General features: G+C 38.6%; 1 protein-coding gene across 1 annotated transcript; it reads left to right on the forward strand.

Moving 5' to 3' along the window:
- The first annotated feature begins 329 nt into the window (after positions 1-329).
- On the forward strand, positions 330-17369 carry kcnk18 (potassium channel, subfamily K, member 18). The gene is made up of 3 exons (XM_084736501.1): positions 330-724; positions 957-1103; positions 15677-17369. Exons 1-3 carry the CDS (start codon positions 484-486, stop codon positions 16510-16512), a joined length of 1224 nt encoding a protein of 407 aa, XP_084592627.1. The 5' UTR covers positions 330-483; the 3' UTR covers positions 16513-17369.
- The last annotated feature ends 8382 nt before the right edge of the window (positions 17370-25751 follow it).

The raw sequence follows: 25751 nt of genomic DNA on the forward strand, positions 1-25751 counted from the left end.
CCCATGAGGAGTTTGCATAGGAAAGTGAAAATATATAATTATGTGGAAGTGATCATATTTCCAGATGGACTGTATCAGTAAAGAGTTATTGTCACTGTGTAGACCTATAGGTTCTCCTGGCCAGTTTTATTTCAGTCCAGTATTAATAAAACTCCTCTCTGTGGATGCTGGGATGAAACCTGAGTCATTAAGCTGATGATTGTCTTCCTTTGTGGTGTAAATGTTTGTGAAGGCTATCAGAGGGACCCCGGGGAATCAGAGAGGGAGTAATAGACTACAGAGTCAATAAGAGCTCTCCCCGGAGGCCTGAGCTCAGAGTGTGTGATGTGTGTGTGGATGATGTGGTGTGTTTACTGCCTCAGCAGCCTCCACACACAGCACTGCTGGAGCATAAAGCCGAGCTGACGGATCACAGTGACTCTCCACAGGGACAGAGCGGACACACGGAGCTGCCGCGGAGGAAACAGGACAAGCAGAGGAAACATGTCGGTGGCTCTGAAGAGAGGGATCAGCGCTAAGGCCGAGTCCAGAAAGTGCGCTGCGCGTCTCTGGAGGCTCTTTCCTCACCTGCTGCTGTGTCTGTCTCTGGTGGCGTACGCAGCGCTGGGTGCGCTCCTGTTCCAGCACATTGAAGGACTGAGCGCGTCCGACAACAAGACCCAGATAGAGCCAGATTACCAAAAGTTCCTGGGTCAGATTGTCAGCACCGTCCAGAACTTAACCAGTAAGTGGCCACAGATAGGTAGTACAATCAGATACCACTGTGGAACCAGCCGATATTTATGCACTGTGACAACTGTTTTATTCTCTGATTTATTTTTCTTTACATTCTAATGATGCTAAATTCACTTGGACCAAGTCATGTGCATTTCCCTATCACATATGAATGATTCATGACTCATTACTCCGAGCTCTGATTGATTTGCTCTACACTCAACATTTCTCCGTATTTTCAGATAACGTCTCCTATACACATGAGGACATAGTGAACGACGTGGAGACTGAGATACAACGCGGGTTCAAGTCCATATGGCTGCAGAGACCTGACAGGTGGACATTTTTTGGCTCCATGTTCTTCTGCTGCACAGTCTTCACTACAGTTGGTGAGTCAACAGGATGATCGGAGCCAGCTGATGACTTACTGGAGTCAAAGATCTCAGACTTTTACAGGCACATTTAAAGTTTTTATTTCTAAAAGTCTGTTCACAAATGTGTCAAAATCTGTGTGTGAGCACTTCTCCTTTGCCAAGATAATCCATCTCACAGGTGTGACAGGTATTTGCCTAGTATTCCTGATGTTGTATTTACACCAAAAGTGAAATGAATAGTTCATTTAAGTTTATTGCATAGATATAAGGAACTAGATAGTGCAAAGATGGTGTCCATTCAGCCCACCCAGTTACTCAACTGATGCATTAGAGAACAAAGTTTGTATGTATACATATATATATGTGTGTGTGTGTGTGTGTGTGTGTGTGTGTGTGTGTGTGTATTGTGCACATATTAATTCCAATCCTGACCCTAGGCCTGTGACAAGTGTTTGGACATCAACATCATTATGTCAACACACAGTGCTCTCAACATTTTGTGAACAACTTGAGATCTCTGAAAGCTTTTAGACTACTGTTCAGAGAGTTTATACTAATGACAAATGTTTCTTTAAAGCTGCTATAATTATTATATTAACACTGACTCAAGTGACCAAGTGAAATATGAAAGGTGTTGTTCATACTGAAGAACACACACAGAAATGTCACTTAACTCTGGAACACCCTCAGCTCTGCAGAGCTTTTCAGTTTTTCAGCTAACTGTTTTGGTTTTACGGCTCACAAATTTGTTTCCAACAGCAGAGGCAGCTGTTTTCACTGTTCACAAGCTGGTGGACATAGTGAAGCATTTATATCATTCACAGGACTTGGTAGAGACCAAAAGCAGAAGACTGAATGTTAGACTTACATTCATCAAGCAGATATAAACATGACTGTAAATGAATGCTATTGTTGCTCCATGACAACTTAATGCGTAAAATAGTCAGTTGTTGGCTAAAAAGTTTGCCATATCAACTTTATATTTTGATCATATGTCAGTGTTGTGTTTACAGCCTGTTGCACTGCTCTCAAGGGGAAAACAAATCAATTAATGCAGGATATAGAATATTCCAGTATTTAATTTGGTCAATTATTTTGGTATTTTTGTATATTGTGCATAAAAAACATGTTCCTACCTGTATGGCAGCTTGATTAGTGGCCCTGCACTTTAAACTATGACACTGTAGGTACCCCTCTGGCATCAGTTTTGCATGTGCAGGGCTTCGTGGTCAAATTAGCCATAATAAATACACAATGTCTGGGTAGTCTTATAAAATAAAGGCACAAAGACTAGTTTGGTGAGTTCAGGCAACAAAACTACTTGTTAGTTTTAGTATGGGCTAAAATAAGGCTGTTTCTTGCAAAATTTCACATACATAATGCATACATCATGTATGTGAGTTATGTATATAAGTAACTAATGGTGTTAACGTAATGTAAAAAGTCATAGTTACATAACTTAAATAATGTCTTAAAAAGAAGTCAACGTTGACTAAGGTTGTCAAAAAAAAAAACAAAAAAAAAAAAACACAAATAACACGATATTTTTTCAAAGCGTTAAAAAAACAATACAGTACTGGCATTTCAAACAATTATTCTCTTTTATGTTGTTGGAGACTTTTTTCTTTTTGACGTGTTACCAAAAGAGGTATTGAGAATCATTTTGTTATTGGTATTGTGTCAAAATTTAAAATTATGGCATGTTGTGACAACTCTGATGTTGACTATTGGTTTCTCACAGGACACAAGCCCCAGTGTCCTGAGTGAAAGTCTTGTGCCAGTATGACCTATCCAACCACCCACCTGCTTCAAACATGGGCTTTTTACTGTTATCTGACTTTGACATCACATTAAAGCATAATGCTTTCAGAGATGATGCCACAGGGGTACTTACAGCATCATAGTCTGAAGCATGGGGGCACTGACCAAACTGCTGTGTTTGATGCATTGGGAGTGAAAACAGGCTGTCAAATGTTATTTCAAGAAAATGTCCCTCTGTCTGTTTTGGAGTCTCTCTACTCAAATATCAGTAGATCTCCTGGCAACTGATCTGTTTTACAGCTCAACCTGTTGTCACATGGTCAGTTAGCTAATATGTGGCTTGCAAATAAGAAGGAGTCCACTGATAGGACACTGCCAACATGTTAAATAGCCTGAAGTGTGCATCGTAACCTACGAAAACCAGCCTAACAGTAACACAGTCCTCAGTACTTACTGGTAAAATTCATCATTCTCTCACTCCATGGCTCTGTTTCCTGATGCTTTAGCAAAATTTATGAATAAATATTCATAGTGGAGATTGATTGTTGGCTAAGTTCTTTACACTCTTAAAAATTATGGATAATACTACTACCGGGCCATGCATAAGAGAAAAATGAGAAGAGGAATGCAGAATCTCCCAAACAACGGAAACAGAAAAAAAATAACAGAATAAAAAACTGAAAAAACCTCCACTCGTCTGGTGTAATCCAATTCTCCAAAAGTCCTGACATGCCAATTTGACAAAAAAAAAAAAGTATTATTTACACTGCGTTCACATGCACACTGTCTGAACTGAGTGTGTGTGGTGTGACAGTGTGCAAACAGCATGTCAGGACTTTAGACTTGGATTATGCCAGATGAGAAGTATGGAGGCATTTTCTATTTTTTCCAGTTGTTTTTTATATTTGAAAACTGGTCACCATTCACTTCCATTGTTTGGGAGATTCTACGACACTGTTTTTCTGTGAAACTCCAGCATTGTTTTGTGGACTAACAAAATAAACCCAACTTTCAATCAGCATGAGGGTGAGGAAATAATGACTGAATTTTCAGTTTTGGATTAACTATTCCTTCAAGAATAAAATTCAGATGTCGAGAAAAAAACTAAAAGGTTGAGAATAAAGTCAAACTAAATCAGAAATGGCAGTTTCAGTTTTCTGAGAATAAAGTCAAAATGTTGAGAGTAACGTGAAATTTCAAACCTTTTCAAAAAAAACCAAAAACCTTGATTTCAACTATTCTTTTTGTAATCTGTCTCCTGGAAGTCCCCATACTTTATGGAAGTAATGGAAACATTGTGTGAGTCATCATGCAAAGTAACTGCTCTTAATCTCGCTGACTGTGGTACAGATAAATGTACCTGGTGGCTGGGAGGTTGTGTATCTCAAAAGAGGATTCAAAGTGTAGTCAGAGAGCTGTTGATAACTCACTGTGTGAAACACCCTGAGGTCAGATGACCAAACTGCACTGAGACATCACTTTAGAAACAAGCCTGTGTATGTCATTCTTGTATGTTACAAGTTTTTTTCTTTTGTGGTCTGTATTACTTACAAGGTTACAAGATTCTTTTATTATTGTACAACGCATGGTTCTATAATGAGATGCTTAGTTGTTGTCTCCTTTATGCTACTCACAAAACTCATAAATATTTGTGTGGTTTGGTGCTCTTTGCTGTTAATGACTGCGCTCAGCTCGTTTCATTGACATTGCCAGGCAGTCAAAGTGACTATGTGTAACAGACAGAAAGCCATTTGTATACATGTCAAGGTTCTAGTTTTGCTCAAAATAATACTGCTCTTTGCCAGTGTTAGATACGTAACTCTCAAAGTGAAATACATTACACACTTCTTTACAATATTTCTGCCTATATAAAGTAATAACACTATTTTTGACTTTCACCAAAAGAACCAAAGAAATACAACTAGCTATCACAACATGGAAACAAGTAATGATCGCAATGAAAAAATGTCTCAATACTGTACTGGACTGTGAGGATGTCTTCATGAAATCACATGGTTAATTATTTGATTTAATTATTTTTGTTTTATTTTATGAAAGGACTGCTACTAAATGCTGCAACTGTACGTAATGCAAACGTTCATTGCTAGAGACAATTCATGGCAAATTTTTGCACATTCTTGAGTCATGGCTGCTACTTTTATTTATTTATTTTTTATTTAAGAATAAAAGAAGCACTTTTCTTTATTCTTTCAATATCACAGTAAATATATAGTGGACTTGTTATTATGGTATTATTATACCTTGAATTTCTGGTTACATCCCTTGATTTAGAACAATTAAATAGCCTAGGCACCTCTTTTGCATCAAGTTTGCTGAAAGCTGGCTATGTAGTTAAAATACTGTAGCCTTGTAACAGACCAATTTCCATCATGCCTAGTGTTAGACTGTTTTATGTTCCAAAATTCAAATGTTATTTTTTTTTTTTGTGATTGTACTGTGTCTGCTCAGAACATGGTGGTTTATATTGGTAATTGTCATTTTTGTGCTGGTTTGTAGCTCTGACCACTAGCCAGGTGGCTGTTGCATTATTAACATAGTAAGTCCACCATACCGGCTTTTCAGTGGCTTGCTGTGATGAGGAAACTTCCCCTCATCACAAGGGAAACATTTCAGCTGTGGCACTAGATGACAGGTCAGGAGGTCACCAAAGTTATTAGGAATTGTCTGTAAGAATCCACACAAGATTAACTGACAATGCTGCCAGTTGTTACTGAGATACTTTTTGGACCTAGAATATATTGTTTACTGGGTAAAGTACAGACATGTAATTATTTGTGAAAAATCAGTGAGTGGGAAGTTTATGAAACATTTTTATTCATGAAAATAAATCACAGAGTGGGCCTAGCCTATGAAACCTCAAGATATTCCTTACAGCTGTTTGTAGTAACATTTCTAGAATAATTAGGAACTTAAAACAATTTAGTAACTGGAACTTTACCACAACATTTGCAGGAATATTATAATCTATTAAAAAAATGTTCATGAAGTAGCAGTATTTTCACTCTAATGCCTTGTTCTTTCCTCATGCAGACAATAGGTGATGTGATAACACACAAGAGAAGAAAAGATTAAATGCTAATTTAGCAGGCATGAATTAAACATTTGTCTAATATTTAATGCTATCTGATGATTACTGTAAGCTCTGCAACTGACCAAGTGGACATTTGTGCTGTGAAATGGTGAAATAACTTTGGCTAAATAGGGCTGGGCAGTATGACAAAATTTTCATATCACATCTTTTTATAAAAATCATATCGTTTCAAGGCATTTGAGAAAAGAATTACTGCAGCTGATTGGCTTTAAATCCCAGGCTAGTCGGCACCAGAAATACTAGTAGTTTAAAATATTTATCAATCTTTCATTCATGCATGATGTCAGTTATCTGTTGCCTCTAAGATTTTATGCAGCTGCCCGCTACTAGTTGGGGCTGCGATACTGTCAGACAGCAGCCCCTTCTCACCCAGCACATATGAACCGATCCCCATGGCAACCCCGGATGTTTACATCAGCAAAGTTGGACAGATGAATGTAGACTGTGACAGAATAAGCTGATATATATTCACTCGACTGGAGAAACGTGACCACATTAAGCACAGACACAGACATAAACCTGCAGGCGGAGCTGCTGCTGCTGCTACTACTAGCTGCTAACGTTAGCCACACTGTGTGTCAGGCTGGCAGCTAATGTTAGCTCTGTGTCCTTTACCTGCAGACACTGTGACCTTCTTCGATCTGAAAAGGTGAAGCGTTTAGTGACTTGTTGTCATGTTTTGTACATTAATGAGGCTTGTATTGCACAGCACAAAGTAGTGCACATTTCAGCGGCATTTAAAGTACGATTTGGCGATTGTAGACTGTGACTAATGGCTTCAAATGACACACACTATTTTTTCGGACAGTGTTTAACATTATAAACACTAACATTATTGTGCTAAATTTTAACTGCTTTCTGAGTGTTTTCTTAGTATTAGACTAGTGTAAATTAAATTTTGCATCTAATCAACAGAGAAATTAGTTGCTAGGAACATCCCTAGTACACACGCTCAAGCACGTCTGTGGTGTTTGTGTGCAGCAGTGAAATGGGTGCCGGCTAAAACACTTTCCCGCTGTGCACATTCCAGACGTTGTTTGGGCTATTCACCGGTATGGTGGTATGTGAAAAATTCATATCATAACGAAAATAAAGACCGGTTTTCAGTACAAACTGGTATACCGCCCAGACCTACTGTAGTACTATTTGTTTAATTTTGGAGCGGCCATAACTCAGTCTGTTAGGACTTGGCTTTGGAACCAAAGGGTTGCTGCTTCAAGTCCTGCACAGACCAAGTACAGAGAGTGGACTGATAGCTGGAGAGGTGCCAGGTCACCTCCTGAGAACTGCCGAGGTTCCCTTGAGCAAGTCATTGAGCCAGTCGCTCCTCACGGCGCCTGACTGTATGTATGTGTGCAGACTCCTTGTTCTGACATCTCTCCGATGCATGTCTGTAGCTCCTTTTTGTGCATGACTGTGAATTTCAGGTGTGTGTATATATGAACGATGTACAAGAGGGCGACAAATATAATTTAATAGAGCATGCCTTCTTCTAATTACAGGGATGTGCGTATGTATGCACACACGCTTATATTGTGGCTTGTTTCAGGCCATTCAGCCTGTTCCTATGGTCACATGACATGAATGGTCGACTGACTTTATGAAGAGTTTCATCATGTTGAACGTGTAAATATTATGTATCCACTACTTGTCTGTCTGCTGACAGATACCTCTCAGTGAAGGAAGAACAGATTATGTGAACAGTAAGCAGTCAGTTTCCTCATTTAGAGAGGAAAAATGGGTGAAGCAGCATTCCTCTGCACCCAAGGAACCAGTGGTCCATTTACTGAGATGAACAGCAGGCTCTTCACAGAGTAGGGTTCATGGCACAGAGTCCTGTTTCACACTGGGTTGTTGATACTGGGACGCTGTGTCATCTCTGACTGTCAGTGCTTGTGCTCACATGACAATAAAAACCATTTCTGATTTTGTTATTGTTTGGACGCTAAAATTATGTTTTGATTTTGTTTTGATTTCTTTATTTATTGTAATTTTAATAGGACTATTGGCAGGGGTGGAAGTAATAACTAATTACAAATACTGAAGTTACTTGAGTATGCATGCAATATGCATGCAATCTATTTAGTTAATTTTAAAATGAATCGAGTAGTGAGTACAATTTGAATTCATATCCTTTCATCTGCATTTTAGTAGCCAATCAGGTGATCAGCTCACAAACAGGCCAATGAAAACCAGGTGGTATGGACGAAAAACTAAACAGTGCAGCAGCACAGGTTTTGAGTAAGGATGTTAATGATTAATAATTAACTGATTAATCACCACTGAGAATTTAAACAATTAAAAATATATTCATGGATATTTAATCAATAGTCTAGAAATGACAGTAAATAACAGTTTGTCTGGCAGAGCCATGTGTTGAAAAGGAAACTTAAACTTAGAACGAGAAAAAATGACAAAATAAGGCACAAAAAATTGAAAATGAGAAAAACAAATGAAAAAAATATAAATGATTAGTCAATTGTAAGCATTCCAACTATGAAATGAACACAATTTGTAGACTGTGAGCACTGAGCAGAACAGAGAAGGAGCCGGGAGAGATTCAGACGAAAGATTCAAAGAAACCGAAACCCCTCAAACTGAATGTTGCCCCATCAGGGGTTAAAAAAAAAACAGCTCAGCAGAGGCAAGGATATATGGACCAGAGAGGAGGGAATCCCCACCGTCACACCCTGGTATTACTGAGTGAATTGCAAACTAACAAGCTGATCTCCTAAAAAAAGATTATGGCTGCCTGCTTTTATTTCTTTGTGTGGCTAGTGTGACTCATAATCAGATGGCAGCTGTTGGATGGTTTGAATATCTGAGGACTGACAGGCAGACAGTGTGTGCGTTGTCACTTAGGGCATCTGGGTAATAGTGATACCATTTCTCACTTTTTTCAGAATTATACCAACCAATCAACCAAATGATAGAGACAATAATCAGCAAATTAATCAATAGTGAAATAACCTTTAGTGGTCATATTATACAAAAGAATAGCTCCATCTCAACAAACTACAACAGCAAAAAGCTGTTTTTACATGAATGCATGAGTAATAGCAAATCTGGTGATATAAAATATAGTATAACAGTTGCAAGAAGACATTTGTCAGCACTGAATGGTTTAACTATAATATTTGAAGGACAAATTTGTGATATATTTCCTGTAACAAATTATAAAGTGAACTCAAGTTGAAATACTTGCCGCCCTTAACATGAACGCTAGAGCTGCAGTATCCTCCTCTGAAATTTCTGTTCTAGACCAGAATGACTGATTTGTATGTCCATTTCACATTAATCAGAGTTCAAATTAATGCAGAATTTTTTTTAAAAAAAAATAGTAAATGTCAGTTTATGAGTTGCAGGGCAGATCTAGAAGTTGAGGAGATTTGGGGCTAAGCCCAGAGACTGCAACCAATTTGCAATTGGTTGCCAGAGTTTGTCACAGTTATGACTTCTGTATCACTTTCCATGGTATTGATCAGCTGGACTGGAGCAGATTTCTTGTGGGTTTTTTGTTTGAGAGTTGGTTGGATGCTGGCATTCAGCATTTGGTGACTTAGAGTTTTGGGGCATGACCTGTTGAGTTCTGTGCAAAGGAAGGGAGAGGAGGTTCAGGTCCATGTCACAGGGAGACAAGCAACAAGGCAAAAAGAGATATTTGGTTTTCTTCTTGTGTTATAGTCTTTTGTCAAATGGGCGGTGGTATATGATGTCAACAGTGTGAAACTTAACTCCTTCCACCCAAAACCTGTCCTTTTTTAATCCTTGTCTTTTTTACATTAGGGGTAAATTTAGTTAAGTTTACCTCTTGACTAGTTTCACAGTGTTTAGAAGCCTCTTCATTTGCTGAAAGATGCACCTTGTATATATAAACGGGATATTCCTGCAAACATGCATCACCCACTGAGTAAGAACTGATACATATATTTAAGCCATGCTAACTTGTTCTGAATGTCACTTGCACACAGCACACATACCCTCTCTGGGTCAGGCAGGGTTTACCATTCCAGTTTACACTTTGTCTTAATATGACCTGATATTGATTGATCTGCTATGCAAATGCGTATTTACATTAGCTAGTAAGTTAGTAAGATCAGACGTCTCACCTTTATATTGTGAGAATGGCGGATATGTGTAACCCGTATCTGTTGGTTTAATATCTGTGGATCCTGGATCAGCATCAGAAATAAAGCTTCCTAATTTCTCTATGTGTTTAATTACACACATCAAAAATTGTACTTTTCATTTCTGAATTACAAAGTCAGTTCCTTTGTCCTTTGTTTCCTCTATGAGCCCTTTATGAAAACCTGAGACCGCACCCTGGGCTGTGGGATACTGGCTCTTTAAAGGGTTGGGTCGATCGGTGGGTATATTGTAAATGGACCAGTTGTCCCTAAACTTTCCATTAATGTCCTCTGTGAGTCTTTGCAGACTTTTTACTTGACACAGAGGTCTTATGGTCAAAGGAAGGTGCACCTAAGTCCACTGAGTTCTCTGTGGAGGGATTCATGCTCCACCACATCCCTGGTTTATCAGCAGAAACATCCTGCAGTCGAACTGCAATTGGTTTATGCACTTTCTGCACAGTGTAGTCAGCCTAGCCATCTGGACGCTGATCTGAGAATCTGCATAAAGTGTGCTTGTGTAGACAAGGGGAAATAGATGATCCATCAGAGAAGCATCTTGAATGTCCTCAGAAGTATTTTCCTCCACATCAGTGACTCAGATTAATCACAGGCTTGTTCTTGTGGATTTGACTTGTTTAAAGGGGAACTATTATGCTTTTGCTCTTTTCTGACCTATAAATGTTTTCACAATGTTGGATACTACATTAAATGATTCCAAAGTGTCAAATATTGAGGTTCATGCATTTGGAAGTGAGCCCTGCAAGCTGTTTTGGATGGCTCTGCACGCTGTGTGTTACTGTCTTTAACGGTGTAGTAACATTGACGTCTTATATGGTCATACCCCGGCATGTGTTCTAGGCCTGCCCGCTCCACCACTCTGCTTCGGAAGTTATATCGCTGTGCGCTGCTCTGCAGGGTGAACTATGAAGTGAGATTAATGTGTTAGCGAGCTATGCTGAGTCTAAAGCCAGGATTTTCAGGGTCACGAAGGTGGCTCTCTTTTAACCTGGTAACCATGGTAACTTATACTAAACTCATAACCTGGTCGCGAGCAGGTCATGTTCAGAGTTTCAAATTAAATCATCTGTAAAACGCGCTGTTCTTTAACTAATTATTGTCCTGAGCTTTTAAACTGAGGGAGGACATTAACATTGAAAAATTACTGAGCTGTATGTTCGTAATATCACCGAATGAATCCATATTATGTAAAAAATGTAACAGCAGCACAAACTGTCTGCATCGCGCTGTCATGGTAACCTCCATTTGGTGATGCAGAGTCATTTTCCCCATTTGCTCCAGATCATATTAACACTTTAAATTGACATCGTATACAATCCACACAATAAAATAATGATGAAGCAACTACAGACACTTTGAATACTTTTTACTGTTATCTGTTTTGTCTTGGTGATATTGCAGCTCAGATCACTGATTAGAAAATTCATCTTCATTTATCACAGACAATCTTAAATCAGTTACACTCATTTTACGTCATCAATGTCATCATAGGACAGTGTCAGACAGACTTCATCATGTTTAAATCTGCTGTATGGAGTTTTATTGTTTAATGTGCAGTTTTCATGTTAGAATAAACGGCAGCATTAAGACCGCATTTAGTCCATCAGAAATTTTCTGACCGCATTCTTCTTTGCCCCTTTCTCCCTTTCTCTGATTGCAGTTTCAGGCTTTGTTGATCCAGATCATGCAGAGAAAGCCTGGCTGTGTTGAGCTTCCTTTGTAGCACAGCCCCCTGCTGTCTACAATGATTTCAGTGTTAGTACGTTGAGCAATGGCTCCCAGAAAATGATTGTTCGGGTGTGAGGGAAAGTTAACTTTGTTTAGCTTTCCTAAAGAGGCGAGCACCAGGCAGAAGTGGATAGAGTTTCTTTTTCCCGGCCAGCAAAGGAAAAATACCTCCGTGTTTGTCTGTCTACGGTACGTCACAGGGGACTGTTTTGTCAACATGGGCCAGTACGAAACTGGATTAGCCGGTAGCCGAGCTCAGCAGCACTTGTCAGCCCTTCGGAAGTCCTCAGGAGTGTGACCAATCACAGCGCAGTGGGCTCAGCGGGAGGCGTACATGGAGCAGGGCCGGGGGGTGGAGTAAATTACACAGACCATTTTCGTGGGATGCAGAAAATACAAGGAAGAGATGCAGCGAGAGGCACAGCGTCCCAAAGATCTACAAAGCTTTCTGTGCGGGCGATCGTGTGTAGCTGCTCTATAGGAGTCCCAAAATCAAATACAAAGGCCCGAAAATGAGTATAATAGGTCCCCTTTAAATACCCTACATGAAGATATTTCTGATCTGCTCTAATGGAAGTCTTTTGACTAAATATGACATTAAGCTATTCATTCTTGTCACATTTCTTTATTTGTACTATGAACTCCTACAGTTTATCCATTTCTTTATGCCCATCTAAACTCACAAAGACACAGAGAAACACAGGGACTAAATAGACAGAACTAATGAGACACGGGAGGGCAAACAGGTGAAACACATGACAATCAAAAGAGTTAAAAGAACAAAGATGGGAAGTAAAGACTAGACACATGAGGGAGTACCAAGACTACAAAATAAAACAGGAAGTGACCAACAAAATTTCCAAACCATAACACAACTGGCCAAGAAAAATTTAAAAAAATTGTAAATGATAACAACATTCACACACTGTAACAAAAGTCTACTATGTCACCAACAGCTATTATAGATTCATCATTGCATTTGAACGGTCAGCAGCCCTCACTGAGAAATCGCTCTGGCAGTGTAACATTAATGTTACAATGCACACACTTTATCAAATTAAACTTTATCCACTCAGCTCCTCTGTTGTCTGAGGGTGGGTGCTGATGTCTTTTGACATGGTGTTAATTAGCTTGGAGCTGTGTAAATTTTCAATTAATAACAATAACCTGTCACTCAAAAATAAAATACTTCAGGTCTGCATGTGCCCCTTCTGCCCCTGTCAATAATGAAAGGGGCAGAAGGGGCAGAACGACTGTCTGCCCATTGAGAGTTTGGTTGGACAAGAGTATATCGATCAATCAATCGACCAGCCAACCAGGAGATGTCAGCTCTAATGCCCAGCAGTAACATTTCTATTGTCTTTTTTACTTTTCACTGATTATTTTTCCTTATATTTAATGTAATTTGTTAATTAAACTATTTACTTCTACTTCTACAATCTGAAGCCTGTTCTTTTTCTTTAATGATGTTTAAGTACCTCATGAAGATCCATTAGTGAATCTGTTACTTTCAGATACAAACAGATAAGTGGTTAAAGGAAGCTCCTAATGGCTAATTGCTCAGCAGCAACAGGAAGCCCACAATTCAGTGAAGAGAGGGCACTCTCAGAGGAAAATGCTTTTTACTTCACCACAAAAAGCTTATTAGAGGTTGTTAGAGGTTAGAGGCACATTGTCTTCTTTGTTGTCCTGTCAGTTGGGAACCACTGGTGTCTGCCATTGTATTATTGTATTATTGTGTGACTGTGCATAGTTTGAAAAAGCAGTAGTTTAGGACCTACACTGCATGGACTGCCTTTTAGCATGCTTGTATTTTGTTAAAGTATTCTTATTGACAGTTATCAGTACTTAAATGTACTTAAATGTGCCAAAAGCTGGGTTTCTATAGAAGCCCACTGCAGAAGTGTTGTATTATAAAGCCTTGCACTTGGTATCAGGCTGTGCCATCACTATGATCACTTAGCCTCATACACAGCACTGCCTTTTCTGTCGAGGCTGTTTTTCCCTTTTTATTGTTGCTAGGCAAACACCAAATCACCTGTCCTTAGTCTAAACATCAAACTAAGATTTGTACCTTTTTATTTTAGTTAGCAAGAAATAGTTAACTTCCTAGTTAGCAGATAGTTAGTTAGTTAGCTACCTATACCTCTGCATAAATACTGGCCAGATGGAGTGAGCTGGCTCTGATTGAGGGTGAGAGGCTGATTCCAAATACTACACTTGACATGGGGAATCTGTGTGGGCACATGAGGCCCTCAGGTAGAGGAGAAATCACAGAGCAGCTTGCAGCGTGCACCACATTAATTTGTTTCAGGCTGCTTTTTTTCCGATTAAATCATGGTAACTGGCTGTCCTCCATGTCCTCCAACTTCACTACAAAAGAGCTGATGCAAACATTTTGTCAAACAAGAGACATGTTGGTGCTCCTGTTCTCTGACGCACAGAGCAGATTAGATTATCCTAATTGAGAAAAAACAAAGAATCAGCTGTTTGCTTGCTCGCTCATTTGCATCACTTCCAGTGAGGAAGCTGTGTGAGCCCTTTGGACCACAGACTAGAACACAACCAGTGTTGGAGTAGTTACTCAAAAAAGTAATTAGTTACTAGTTACTCGTTACTTCTGTAAATTGTAATGAGATTGCTTTACTAGTTATTGCATTTGAAAAGTAACTTCACTACTTATTACTTTACTTTCCCATTTCTTAATTTACGTGTGGATACATGGACAAACATCATAGCCGTATCATCACTTAGCCTGTCCACATAGTGTTTATTGTATAAATGTGCTGAGTGACTCCTTCAAATGACCGGCGAGCAGGATCTTTCGCCACAAGTTTGGTATTGCCATGCTGTGCTGACAAATGCTTAGACAGGTTGCTCATTGACTTGACACTAGTTGAAAGACACCTGTCGCCTGCACATAGAGTGCATTTCACACAAATATTTTTGTCCTTTCAAGCAATAAACTGAAAGTAATGAGAATATCGCCACTGGCCAAAACCCCCCCGTCTCTGTCTCCATCTCCATTTCCGTCTCTCCTTCCTTCGCACGAGCAGCTACGTCACTCAAATCGATCTCTATGGCAACGTGCCCAGGCAAGCACACACACAGGCAGCACGCAGGGACGCACCACTTGAACAGATCAGAACTTTACACACAGGCAAACACGGCTTGGGTAACGCAGGAAAGCGTGTTCCTATAGTCCAGTAAAGTAGTTTTGTTACTCATATTTTAAGTGTAATGCGTTACTTTACTTTGTTACCCAAAAAAGTAATATCATTACTGTAATCCGTTACTTTGTAACTTGTTACCCCCAACACTGAACACAACCACAACACACCTCTGGTTGAACTCAGGAGGTACTGCAGCTTATGTTACTATCAATAACATGTCACTTCTACAGATCACTCATAAGATGACTTTCTTGACAGTTTGTGACTTGAAGAGTGTTGAAGCTTCTGAAGTCATGCTGCCAGTCCAAATAAACAAAGCCAACCATGCAAATGCACAAGAGTTTACTTAAAATAAAATAAATAAGCACCTGAGCACATAAAAAACTGATTTTGTGAGCTGGTGGTCAATATTTTCCAGAAACTGACACTGTGGAATTAAAAATTATTTTGGTTTTGGTAGAAACAAACTTAAAGCCATAGTTTTCTATTTAAGCATCAAACATAACCTCTAATGTGATTGCTGTGGTTAGTACAGTATGAATGTGTGTGTCCATGATTGTTCTTATCCCCTGTAAGGATTTGATTTAAGTAACAATTGTCTTTAAATTCTACATTTGCTGCTGCTTCACAGTACTTAAGTGTCCACTTTCTCCATTGTTGTTGCAGGGTATGGGGAGATCTATCCAGTTACCCTTCCTGGTAAGGTGGTGTGTGTCTTGTATGCCATGGTGGGCATTCCTTTGATGCTTCTGGTTATCTTGGATGTGGGAGACTTTCTTGCCATGCTGATGTCCAGAGCCTATGTACGCCTCCACACGTTCTGCAAAGTCCTCCGCTCCCACACATGGTCACCACGGAAGGCTGGGAAGAGGGCAGCTGACTCCAGCCACAGAACCCTGGAGGACGGTACCTTTGTTTTCAGCCATGACGTTGTGGTCCGGGAACCCCTCGACATCCGGCAGGTCCTGCAGAGTCAGGCAGATGTACGGCACAAGTCCATACAGCTCCAAAACAACAAAGAGATCTTTGAGAAGATTCTCGCCAGGGAGAACTTGCTTAGAAAAGGCCCACTGCTCAGAAGCCTCTCCTGTCCAGAGCTAGACCAGCTGCCACCACCACCCAAAGGATATACCATATGGGACTTCACAGGGTTAGGAGATGGAATGGAAACGCTGGATGTACCCTTTGTGCTGATTCTTTTCATCGTGTTTGCCTACATTTTGTTTGGCGGTTTGATTCTCCCATTGTGGGAAACTGAATTCAAGGGCTTTGACCCCTACTACTTCTGCTTCATCACACTCACTACCATCGGTTTTGGCGACATTGTACCCAATCACCCCAAGTATTTCATGCTTACTTCACTCTTCATCATTGTCGGCATGGCCATCATGTCCATGGCTTTCAAGCTGTGCCAAACACGAATTGTAATCTTCTACCGCCAATTTATCAAAATCATCAGCAGGGGAAATGTGGAGACCTTCAAAAATGAAAAGAATGACTAAGTCCCCAGGAGAATCTCTGTCTCGTGTGCACAAGTCATACAAGTTCACAGTCCTGGTTTTAACACAGGCCTAAAGCATGAGTGTGTGGGAAGTTATCCAGTACATTCTTTGTGCTGACTGTTCAGTTATAAGCATGAGCAAAATGAAAAGTGTGCATGTGCCAAAAGCTTTTGTCCAGTGAAGGAAGGTGATATTCAAAATGATTCTTACTAACAGAAACTTCCAATTCTGCATATCTACATACAGTATTTTGCCAAGGAATGTATATTGGTTGTACTGTATGGCACTACTACAATTGTACTGCCTTACAGAACCACAGAGGGTTGACACAAAAGTGTTGCATTTGATTTTACAGTTAGTCAGAACTCTGGATTTCTTACATCCTATATTTCTCATATAAAATCCCTTTTAAATTTAGTTTTGTTTATTCCTTTAAACTTCTCTGCCCACACACCTAACAGCATATATTACATACTGTACTATTTAATAGGCATTGCATACTTTTGCTAAAGTGTAAATTAAATTATGTGATGTATTGTTATGAAACACAGTAATGCTGTGTGTATTCATATTTCTTACCAAAGTTATAAACATTTCATTAGTTGAAAATGTCTCAACATACCATCTACTGTCATCCTGAACTTTGCATGGCCAATGCTGACATAGAGTCGACCATTCAGGAAATGTGTATCTTAAAAAGAGTGTTAAGCCACTATTGAATTTCCAGAGTTGGGTGGTCTGCCACCTACAGCCACCTCTTAAGTGGGAGTGAAACTCCGCTTATTCTCAAATGTATACTGACAGACTCATTGGCCTCATGCAAGAACCACTCATACAAACAGATTTGTTCTTAAATTGTGTGTTTTCTCGTGTTTTGAATTGTCTTTCAGATACAAACACAATTTACAAGGTCCAGACCTGTCGTAGAGTCATGTGCAGTCAGTCTGCTGGTACCAATCCAAAGTTTGTCACTACTGACTGTATATTTCATTAGTTTGAACACATTTTGAGTTTGAAAAATAAATCATACTTGATAATAATGTCGACATTAGCCTGTTTGACTTCATTTGAAATTATAATATAATTTTAGAATTAATATAATTATCAATTATTACCAGGTGTAGTGGCCATATATTTTCACATGCAGGTGAAGTCTCTGTCCAGGTGAACATCCTCACTTATTCTGTCCTCGATCTCTGTGATGGAAACTTCCTCTTACCCGCCTCCTTCTGCTGCAGTCATCAGTCACATTGCTGTGGCGAGTCTTTTTTTTTTTCTCTGAAGTCATTTTCATATCAAGACATTTCTTCTTTATTTCAGTGACAGTCCGACCCTTAGATAACATGGCATTAACAGTGCTGGTTTTCCCAGTTTTTCTTTGCTTTAGCGGGTCTTGTAATTTCACTACTGATGCCGTTAAAATGACAGATTTTCCTTTATGGATGTCTGAAACCAACATGTCAGACTCTTTCTCTTTGACACCATTTTCTTGAATGAACATATAGAGCCAGAAGCGCAGCCTTTTATTGTATTTTTGGGGCGTTATTTACGCTAATTTACAAGTCTCATGCATGTGCACTCAAATACACACAGACAGATCATTTACACAGTTATCTGAGGTTACGAGCATTTGCTGAATCTGACATGCCAAGTTCATACAAGACCTTCATACGCAAAAAAGTAAATAGAATTTAAGAAAAGAAGACAAAAAGGTTCTTGCACAAGGCCCATCGTTAGCAGAAGTTTATGCTCCTCTTCTTAACATTTTTCATTTTGTCAGTGCCCCTAGGGTTTTTAAACACTGCAGTGGTTGTTGTGTGAAGATGCTGTGGCACCCTGAGAGCAGGCATACAGGAAAGCTGTCCAGCATGCACCAGGGCAACAGACTTATGGAGGTGAGTTTCATTTTATGTGGGCTATGATACAATGAGGTACAATATGATACGATACAATACAATTTTTTTTTTTTTTCATTTTGAGAATAAAGTTAAAAATTTCTCAACATTTTGGATTCATTCTCATAATGCAAAATAAAAAAATCTCCCTCCTCAGTTTTCTCCCTTACTGTGGCCTGAATACTTGTCATAAATTTGCCTATTGGAGGGTAGAAGTTGGTATCTTTCATTTAAAACATGAGGAGTGACACACAGGAGTCAGTGTGCATTATTTATATGTCCCATTTTTACAAATGAATGGCACTTACCATGTTTATGCAGTAATGATGTGATGTCAGTGATACCGCTGTTGATGTGTTTTTCAGTTTCACACTGCTCATATAAGTAAAGCATCTGAGCATCACTTGTTGGTCCTGAGAGTTACTGTGTGTGTGTTTATCCTGCTGGAAAACTAAAAAGGGGAAATTCATTGGATCTATTAAAGGACTCAAGTCTGCTGCAAGTTATAAGTGTTGCATTCAAACCCTTTCATGTGCAAAGATTAAAAAGTAATTATGGTGGCAAGTACAGTTTTACAATATCAGCTCAGTGTTGCAGTCACATTTAATACCATACATGTCAGGCAGTGAGTCCTACCTGACTCTATACTGTGGTCAGAATCTGATATTGTACTGTCAGGGGGCGTTTTGTCTTGGACACGTCATATTTTATTAATTCATCTCCAGTTGAATATAAAATGTTGAAATATTTTATTAATTCATCTCCAGTTGAATAAAAAATGTTGAAATATTTTATTAATTCATCTCCAGTTGAATATAAAATGTTGAAATTACTAAAACCAGTGTAGGGGGATAAAATATGGTAAATATGTGCTTGAGTAACTGCAGTTATGGTGTGATTAATTATTAATTATTTTGTCATCATCAATCACACAAGCATATTTTATTTGGAGACACGGTTTTACTACATTTTATTGAGTTATTGTGTTTCCTTGGTGGAGATTTTGCTTTTGTAAAATAATGAGGAAGTGATAGAGTGAACATTCACACTTACTGTCAGATTGAACAGTGTTTCCACAGGCAGCAGAGCTCCAACACTGGTTTTTCACTGGTATATTTCTCTCAGTTTTGAAGTGTTTCTTCAGGAAGAAATTCAATAAAGAAGAAACAGTTAAGTACGAAAATAACAGCAATTGGTTATAGTTGAAATCAGTGTTCAACAATGTAATATTTTAGAAGGCTGACAGAATGCCTTTTTACACCAAGAGACACTTATCTTAAATACTGGAACAAAACTGTATGTTGAGGGGGTTTTGATTATTATTTTATTATTATATTTTTAGATTATTATTAATATTATAATTATGCTAAAAAATATATATTATTTTAAAAGACCAAATCCTTGGTCATTAAATCTTGTAATGGATCAACCTCCTAGTGATTACATTTTTTATTAAATGTAGACATCAACTCTGTCAGAGGGAAAATCTGCAATTTCAAATAAGTTGCTGGCTAACTTGGGGAGGTGATGTGCCTGCAGAGCCCAGAGAATACAAAAAAACCAAAACCCACCCCAGAGCCTGTTCACCCTGCTGCCATCCGGCAGGAGATACAGAAGTATTCCCTGCCATACCACCAGACTGAAGAGCAGCTCCTTCCCTCAGAACTCCTCATGTAAACTACAACCCCAATTCCAAAAAAGTTAGGACATTGTGTAAAACATAAATAAAAACATAATATAATGATTTGCAAATTATTTATGACGTATTCAGCTGAATTCGGTGCAAAGACAAGATTAATGTTTAAACTAATTACCTTTATCATTAATTTTGAATTTGATGTCTGCAGCATGTTCCAGTACTGGGACAGAGTCATGTTAAGCACTGTGATACATCATATTAACTCTCAGTCAAAGAACCGAAGACACTAACTGTTGAAGTTTTGAAAGTGAAAGTTATTTTGCTTGATATATGACTGCAAGTATTCAGCAGCACAAGATCCCTATTTTGCACTTCATAATGCACCATACATTTTCAGTAGGAGACAGGTCTGGACTGCAGGCAGTTCAGTCTAGTACCTGAACTCTTTTTCTATGAAGTTATGTCTTGGCATCGTCTTGCTGAAATAAGCAATGATGTCTCTGAGAAAGATGTCAGGGATGGCAGTATATGTCACTCCAAAACCTGTTTGTACCTTTCAGCATTAATGGGGCCTTCACAATTATCCATGCCCTGCAATTTAATGCAGTGCTGCCTGAGGGGTCAAAGGTCACAAACATTCAGTATTGGTGTTCAGCCTTGCCCCTTATGTGCAGAGATTTCTCTGGATTCTCTGAATCTTTTAATGAGATTATGGATTGTAGATGGTGAAATCTCCACAGTTTCGTGTTGAGAAACATTGTTCTTAAACTAAAGTTTTACACTTTCTCAGTCTTTTGTTCTCCCTTTCCCTTTGAAATGTGTTGCAGGCATCAAACTCAGAATGAGTGTGTATTCACCAAAAAATAATAAACTTGATCAGTTTGAGCACTAAATATTTTGTCTTTGTACTGTATTTAATAGAATATAAGTTAAAATGGTTGTGCAAACCATTACATTCTGTTTTTATCTGTATCACTGTAGGAGCCATGAATGAGTCTGAGGGGATTTTTCTAGGTGTGTTGATTTAAATATTGGTGTTTGTTATTGTTTAGGTTTGTATGATCCCATTGATGAGGGAATATGTAGGTCAAGTGGATATGGGCGGCGGGGATGTCAAGTTAATATAGGCACCTGCTCACCTCCTTTGTGCGTGTGTGGCTAGAGTGAGAGAGGGTGAGCGGGGTCACTATATTCTTTGTTGACCGCTATTTCCTTTGAACCCTGTGATCATTTTGATTATGAGTTTGTGCACGGTATCATGAGTTGATTATTCTTTTTCGTTAATAAAAGGTTAAATATATTTTCCGTATCTCAGTTATTTTTTTCAGTTAAGCGCGTCAAACAAAGTGGAAGGCCCGGCCTCAGCCTCTCAGCAACTCTTTGTTCTTTGAAGTCGCTACAATCACTCACCCTCACAAATACTTTGGAATTTGGATTGTAATTTCTTCTATATTTTTATTTAGCCCTTCAGCCAATTCCTATCAATCAATCAAAAGGGAACTACATTGAAATCTCATTATTGATTGATTATTTTAAAAAAAAGAAAGAAAGAAATGCTTTGTCTCAAGTCAAGTCCTAAACTTTGAGTTTTGAGTACCAAATGTAACGCTGTTTTAACAACCGAGCCTTGACATACTGGCTCAGGTTTAAGTGAAGTTACGAGTCATTGGTGGTAAAGTCTGAGTCAAGTTGCGAGTCTTCATCAGGTCTGGTCTAAAGTCATCACATTTCTGACCTGAGTCTGACTCAAGTCCACACCTCTGGACATAAGGCCAAAAAGAATGAGAGGAGAAAGATTTTTTCTGTCATGAATAAAGTTGATCTTTCAGTATTCGTGCCAGGTGTAAGAAAAAATAAATTAGAGGAAGATTTGTTTTTTTGTTTTTTGTTTTTTGTTTTGTTTATTTTTTATTTTGTGTTTTGACTTGACTAACTGACTATCTCAGAATGCAAAAAAGAGAAAGAAAGAAAATCTTCATCTTCTCATTTTTTCCCTTATGACTGGCACTAATACTCTTCACACAGCCTATGGAGATGTTAAAAAAAGTCAGAAATCCTTTAACATATTAGAAAGTGTATATAAGTGTATGATTTGACTGAGTATTAGCAGTGGCAGGCAATTCAACAATCAGGACTAAGAATCATCCTTTTCAAAGTGTTAAATTATTGCTGCAATGATATTACATTGCATTTTCAAATTTAAAACAATCATTGTATGAACTACTATTTAGAACAGTCATCTCTTCAATTAGTCTAAAATGCAGCAGCTTGACTTCTAACAAGAAAAAGGAAGCATGATCACGTAACACCAGTTTTGGTCTCCCTCTGCTGCCTTCCTGTCCAGTTCAGGATTGATTTTAAGATTTCATTGCTTGTTTTTGAAGTTTTCAATGGGCTGGCACCACCATATCTTTCTGAACTCTTACATTTTCAGTCCAGTAGAAGTGAGATCATCTAACAAGCTGCTCCTAGATGTTCGCAGATCCAGGTGCAAAAATAGAGGTGACAGAACCTTTGCAGTGGCCACTTCATGGAATAATTAGCCTTTCCATATTAAAGCTGCTCAGACCTCAGAAACATTTAAGTCACTACTAAAAATCCACCTCTTCCCTTTGGTGTTCTTCACAATTCTTCTTGCTTACTGTGTGTGTACATGTGTATTTATTTGTATGTATGTATGTATGTATGTATGTATGTATGTATGTGTGTGTGTGTTGTTTTGTATTTTAAGCTTGGAAAGCACTCATCTGTGGTTGTTTTAAATGTGCTATATAAATAAAATTATATTGACACAGACAAATCATAAAGTAACAACAATAGCCATATAAGTATAAACTATACTGTATCTTTAATAAAGCATCAGACTCTCACCATTGTGCAGTGCTGAGTACTCAGTTACTCTCCACCTCAATATAATAATTAAAACTAATAGGAACTCCTTTGGAAGTTAATGTAATTTAATTGTTTACATTACAATGTTTTATTCAATATGGCATCGGGTGCATTTGAATAAGTCCTGTTACTCAGCTGTTATGATCTCATCAGTTGCTACGTGACATAATGTGGGACTGTTGAGGTCGGTGGGAGTGCTGGTGCAGTAGTGTTACAGAGCACAAGATGGTGCTGCTGTGAAACCACAAAGAAGTGACATAGTGAAACTCACACTTACTGTCAGACTGTAGCAGTCCTAACACCAGCCAGCCTGACGCCGCTGGTGCAGGACAATGCATCCAAAAGCTCTCTCTTTCTCCCTCTCTTTTAGTTCACATGGCCTTCATTAGCAGAGGATGGATGTGCTGTCTGTTGCAAAGCTTTTGGGAAGCTTCCAGGTAAAAAAAAAAAAAAGAAAAGAAAAGAAAACAATCACAAAGAAACCTATCAAATTAAACACAGGAAATAAGACAAAGATTATATTTGTGTCATTAAACTCATAAAGCTTATGGGCGAGCTCTGTGACCGTTTCAGCTTATACTCTGAGTGCACGCCAAAAAGCTGAATTATGCAGCAAAGTACAGGTCAATTTTTTTCCCTGAAGTTTGGAAAATTAGGCAACTAGACAGAATAATACATACACACAATATCAGATCAGATCATTTGATGTTTGTGACCCTGTAAGCAAAACTTTTTAGGTTACAGTTTTGCTACTTCATCCAGAAAGTGATGAGACAACCCAAAGAGAACTGACAAGAACTAGCATCAGAAAACCCTGTGTGACACAGGACGTAAGGCACCAACCCCAGGCCAAATACCATGTTTTTTGTTTTGTTTTTTAAGATTATTTTTTGGATTATGCCTTTTTTTTATAGTGACAGCTAAAGATAGGACAGGGTAGAGAGAGAGGGGACGACACGCAGCAAACACGCCACAGGATGGATTCGAACCTGCGGTTACTGGAGAGGACTGATGGCCTCAATACATGGGGTCCCCACTCTACCAACTGAGCTACAGAGCCACCCACACATACACTGTTTTGAGGGAGTCCCACCATGATGATCTGCCGTGTTCTTTGGCGTAAATATTAAGATATGTTTTACTGTCAAAAACTTTTTTAGACAGGCAGTGTCATGAAGGATGATGTGATCTTGCATTGCTGTACGCACTTACATGTGAATAGCATATAGAAAAGTAAATGATTTGTATGGCTGATCCACCTCATGTGTCAAAGCTTAGCTCTGTCATGTGCTCATCAATCTGCCACAATATAAAAGACAAGCTGTAGGTTTAACTATGATCCATTTTTAATTACAACTTTAACTGAACAAAATATCAGTATTTTAAAACCTGTCTCACTGTTTCATCATGGTCTTGAAGTCAACCCTTCCACACACACGCCATAGCACAGGTTGCCCAGCAGATGTCAGAACAAAACAGGAGTTATGCTCTTCAAATACTGGCTGCTGACGGACTGAATGATGAATTACTTCTTAACATTTTCCTGTAATGTATGAATATGTTCACTTATCATCACATTCACTGAGCAATGTGACCTGACCTTTCTGAGGCCTTGATGTCTATTATGTTTAATGATATGACATTTAGTATTGTGGAGGGTTTTATAAATAAATGTATGATTGGTGTTGGGGGTTTTTCTATGTGCTATGTTTGGTTCATCCATAAATGTAACCTGTGAATATAGGTCATTTTCTACTGCAATTATCTCTATGGGCTTCATATGAGACATTTTTGGCCAAACACAAAAAAGAAACATATCTGAAACTGCAACAATTTAATTATCTTTTTTATTATCAGAAGACTTTTCTTTTTTTAATTTGTCCTCTGTAGTTAGCTTATGGACACTCAAGAAGATGAGCCACCGCCAAAATTTAGAGGAAAAGGCAGCAAGTCATAGACATAGGCTGTTAGTCAACAAAATATTCAAACTTTTTTTTTTTTTTCAAATTTGGTGTATGGGGTACATATTTTTACAGTTGGACAACACTGTAAAAAGTAGTTGAGACAACTCAAAAGTTTTGAGCCCATCTCAAAATCTGACTTCTGAATTAAATGCCAACCTATGTTTATTTGAGATCATTTACTTTTCTTTCTTTCTTTCTTTATTAAGTTAAACTTAAATCTAAATGTGTATTTCAAAAATTCACAGTGAGCTGTGAATCTGATGGGGTACTCTTGGATCTGATGTGTCATGTTTGACACACACAGCTGTCAGGGGGCTCAGCCTGGGCAAAGTGCTTAAACAAGTGTGGAACCTGAAATCAGAGATTCAGGAGTTTTGTCAGATGAAAGGAAAGAACGTCCCTGAACTAACCGACAGTGCCACCAGTGATGTGCAACTCAGACTGCATTGCTGGCACAGCACTTCAAATCGGTGCCATTACTGACATTTTACTCATCTCTCAAAGGGGAGAACTTCCCACACATGAGGAGACTGGCCCAGAGGATGCTGGTTCTCTTTGGGTCAACATGTGAACAGACATTCTCAGTAATGAAATTCTTCTTCTTCTCTAACTGATAATCATCTGTCAGCTGTGCTGCACATAGCAATATCAGGAATTACAACTGACTTTGATTCAGTAGTTAAAGCCCATCAGAGACTTTCCATGGGGTGTAGTTTGTATCAAAGACATCTTACTGCTGTTTAAGAAAAGACTGTCAATTTACTTGTTAAACAGGAAAAACATTCTGTAAGAGCACCTGCCTGTGTATCACATGTTTGAATGCACTTTTTTGTCAAGATTTTTGTTTTT

The sequence above is a fragment of the Lutjanus erythropterus genome, chromosome 14, assembly GCF_056507025.1.
Source record: "Lutjanus erythropterus isolate fLutEry1 chromosome 14, fLutEry1.hap2, whole genome shotgun sequence".
In the NCBI taxonomy this organism is placed as follows: domain Eukaryota; kingdom Metazoa; phylum Chordata; class Actinopteri; order Lutjaniformes; family Lutjanidae; genus Lutjanus; species Lutjanus erythropterus.

What these genes read in the sequence shown, in the direction of transcription:
- kcnk18 (XM_084736501.1), top strand. Translation starts at nt 484, where the DNA reads ATGTCGGTGGCTCTGAAGAGAGGGATCAGCGCTAAGGCCGAGTCCAGA. An exon ending in CACCGTCCAGAACTTAACCA is followed by an intron (nt 725 to 956) that starts GTAAGTGGCCAC and finishes CCGTATTTTCAG; the next exon opens with ATAACGTCTCCTATACACAT. An exon ending in CACAGTCTTCACTACAGTTG is followed by an intron (nt 1,104 to 15,676) that starts GTGAGTCAACAG and finishes TTGTTGTTGCAG; the next exon opens with GGTATGGGGAGATCTATCCA.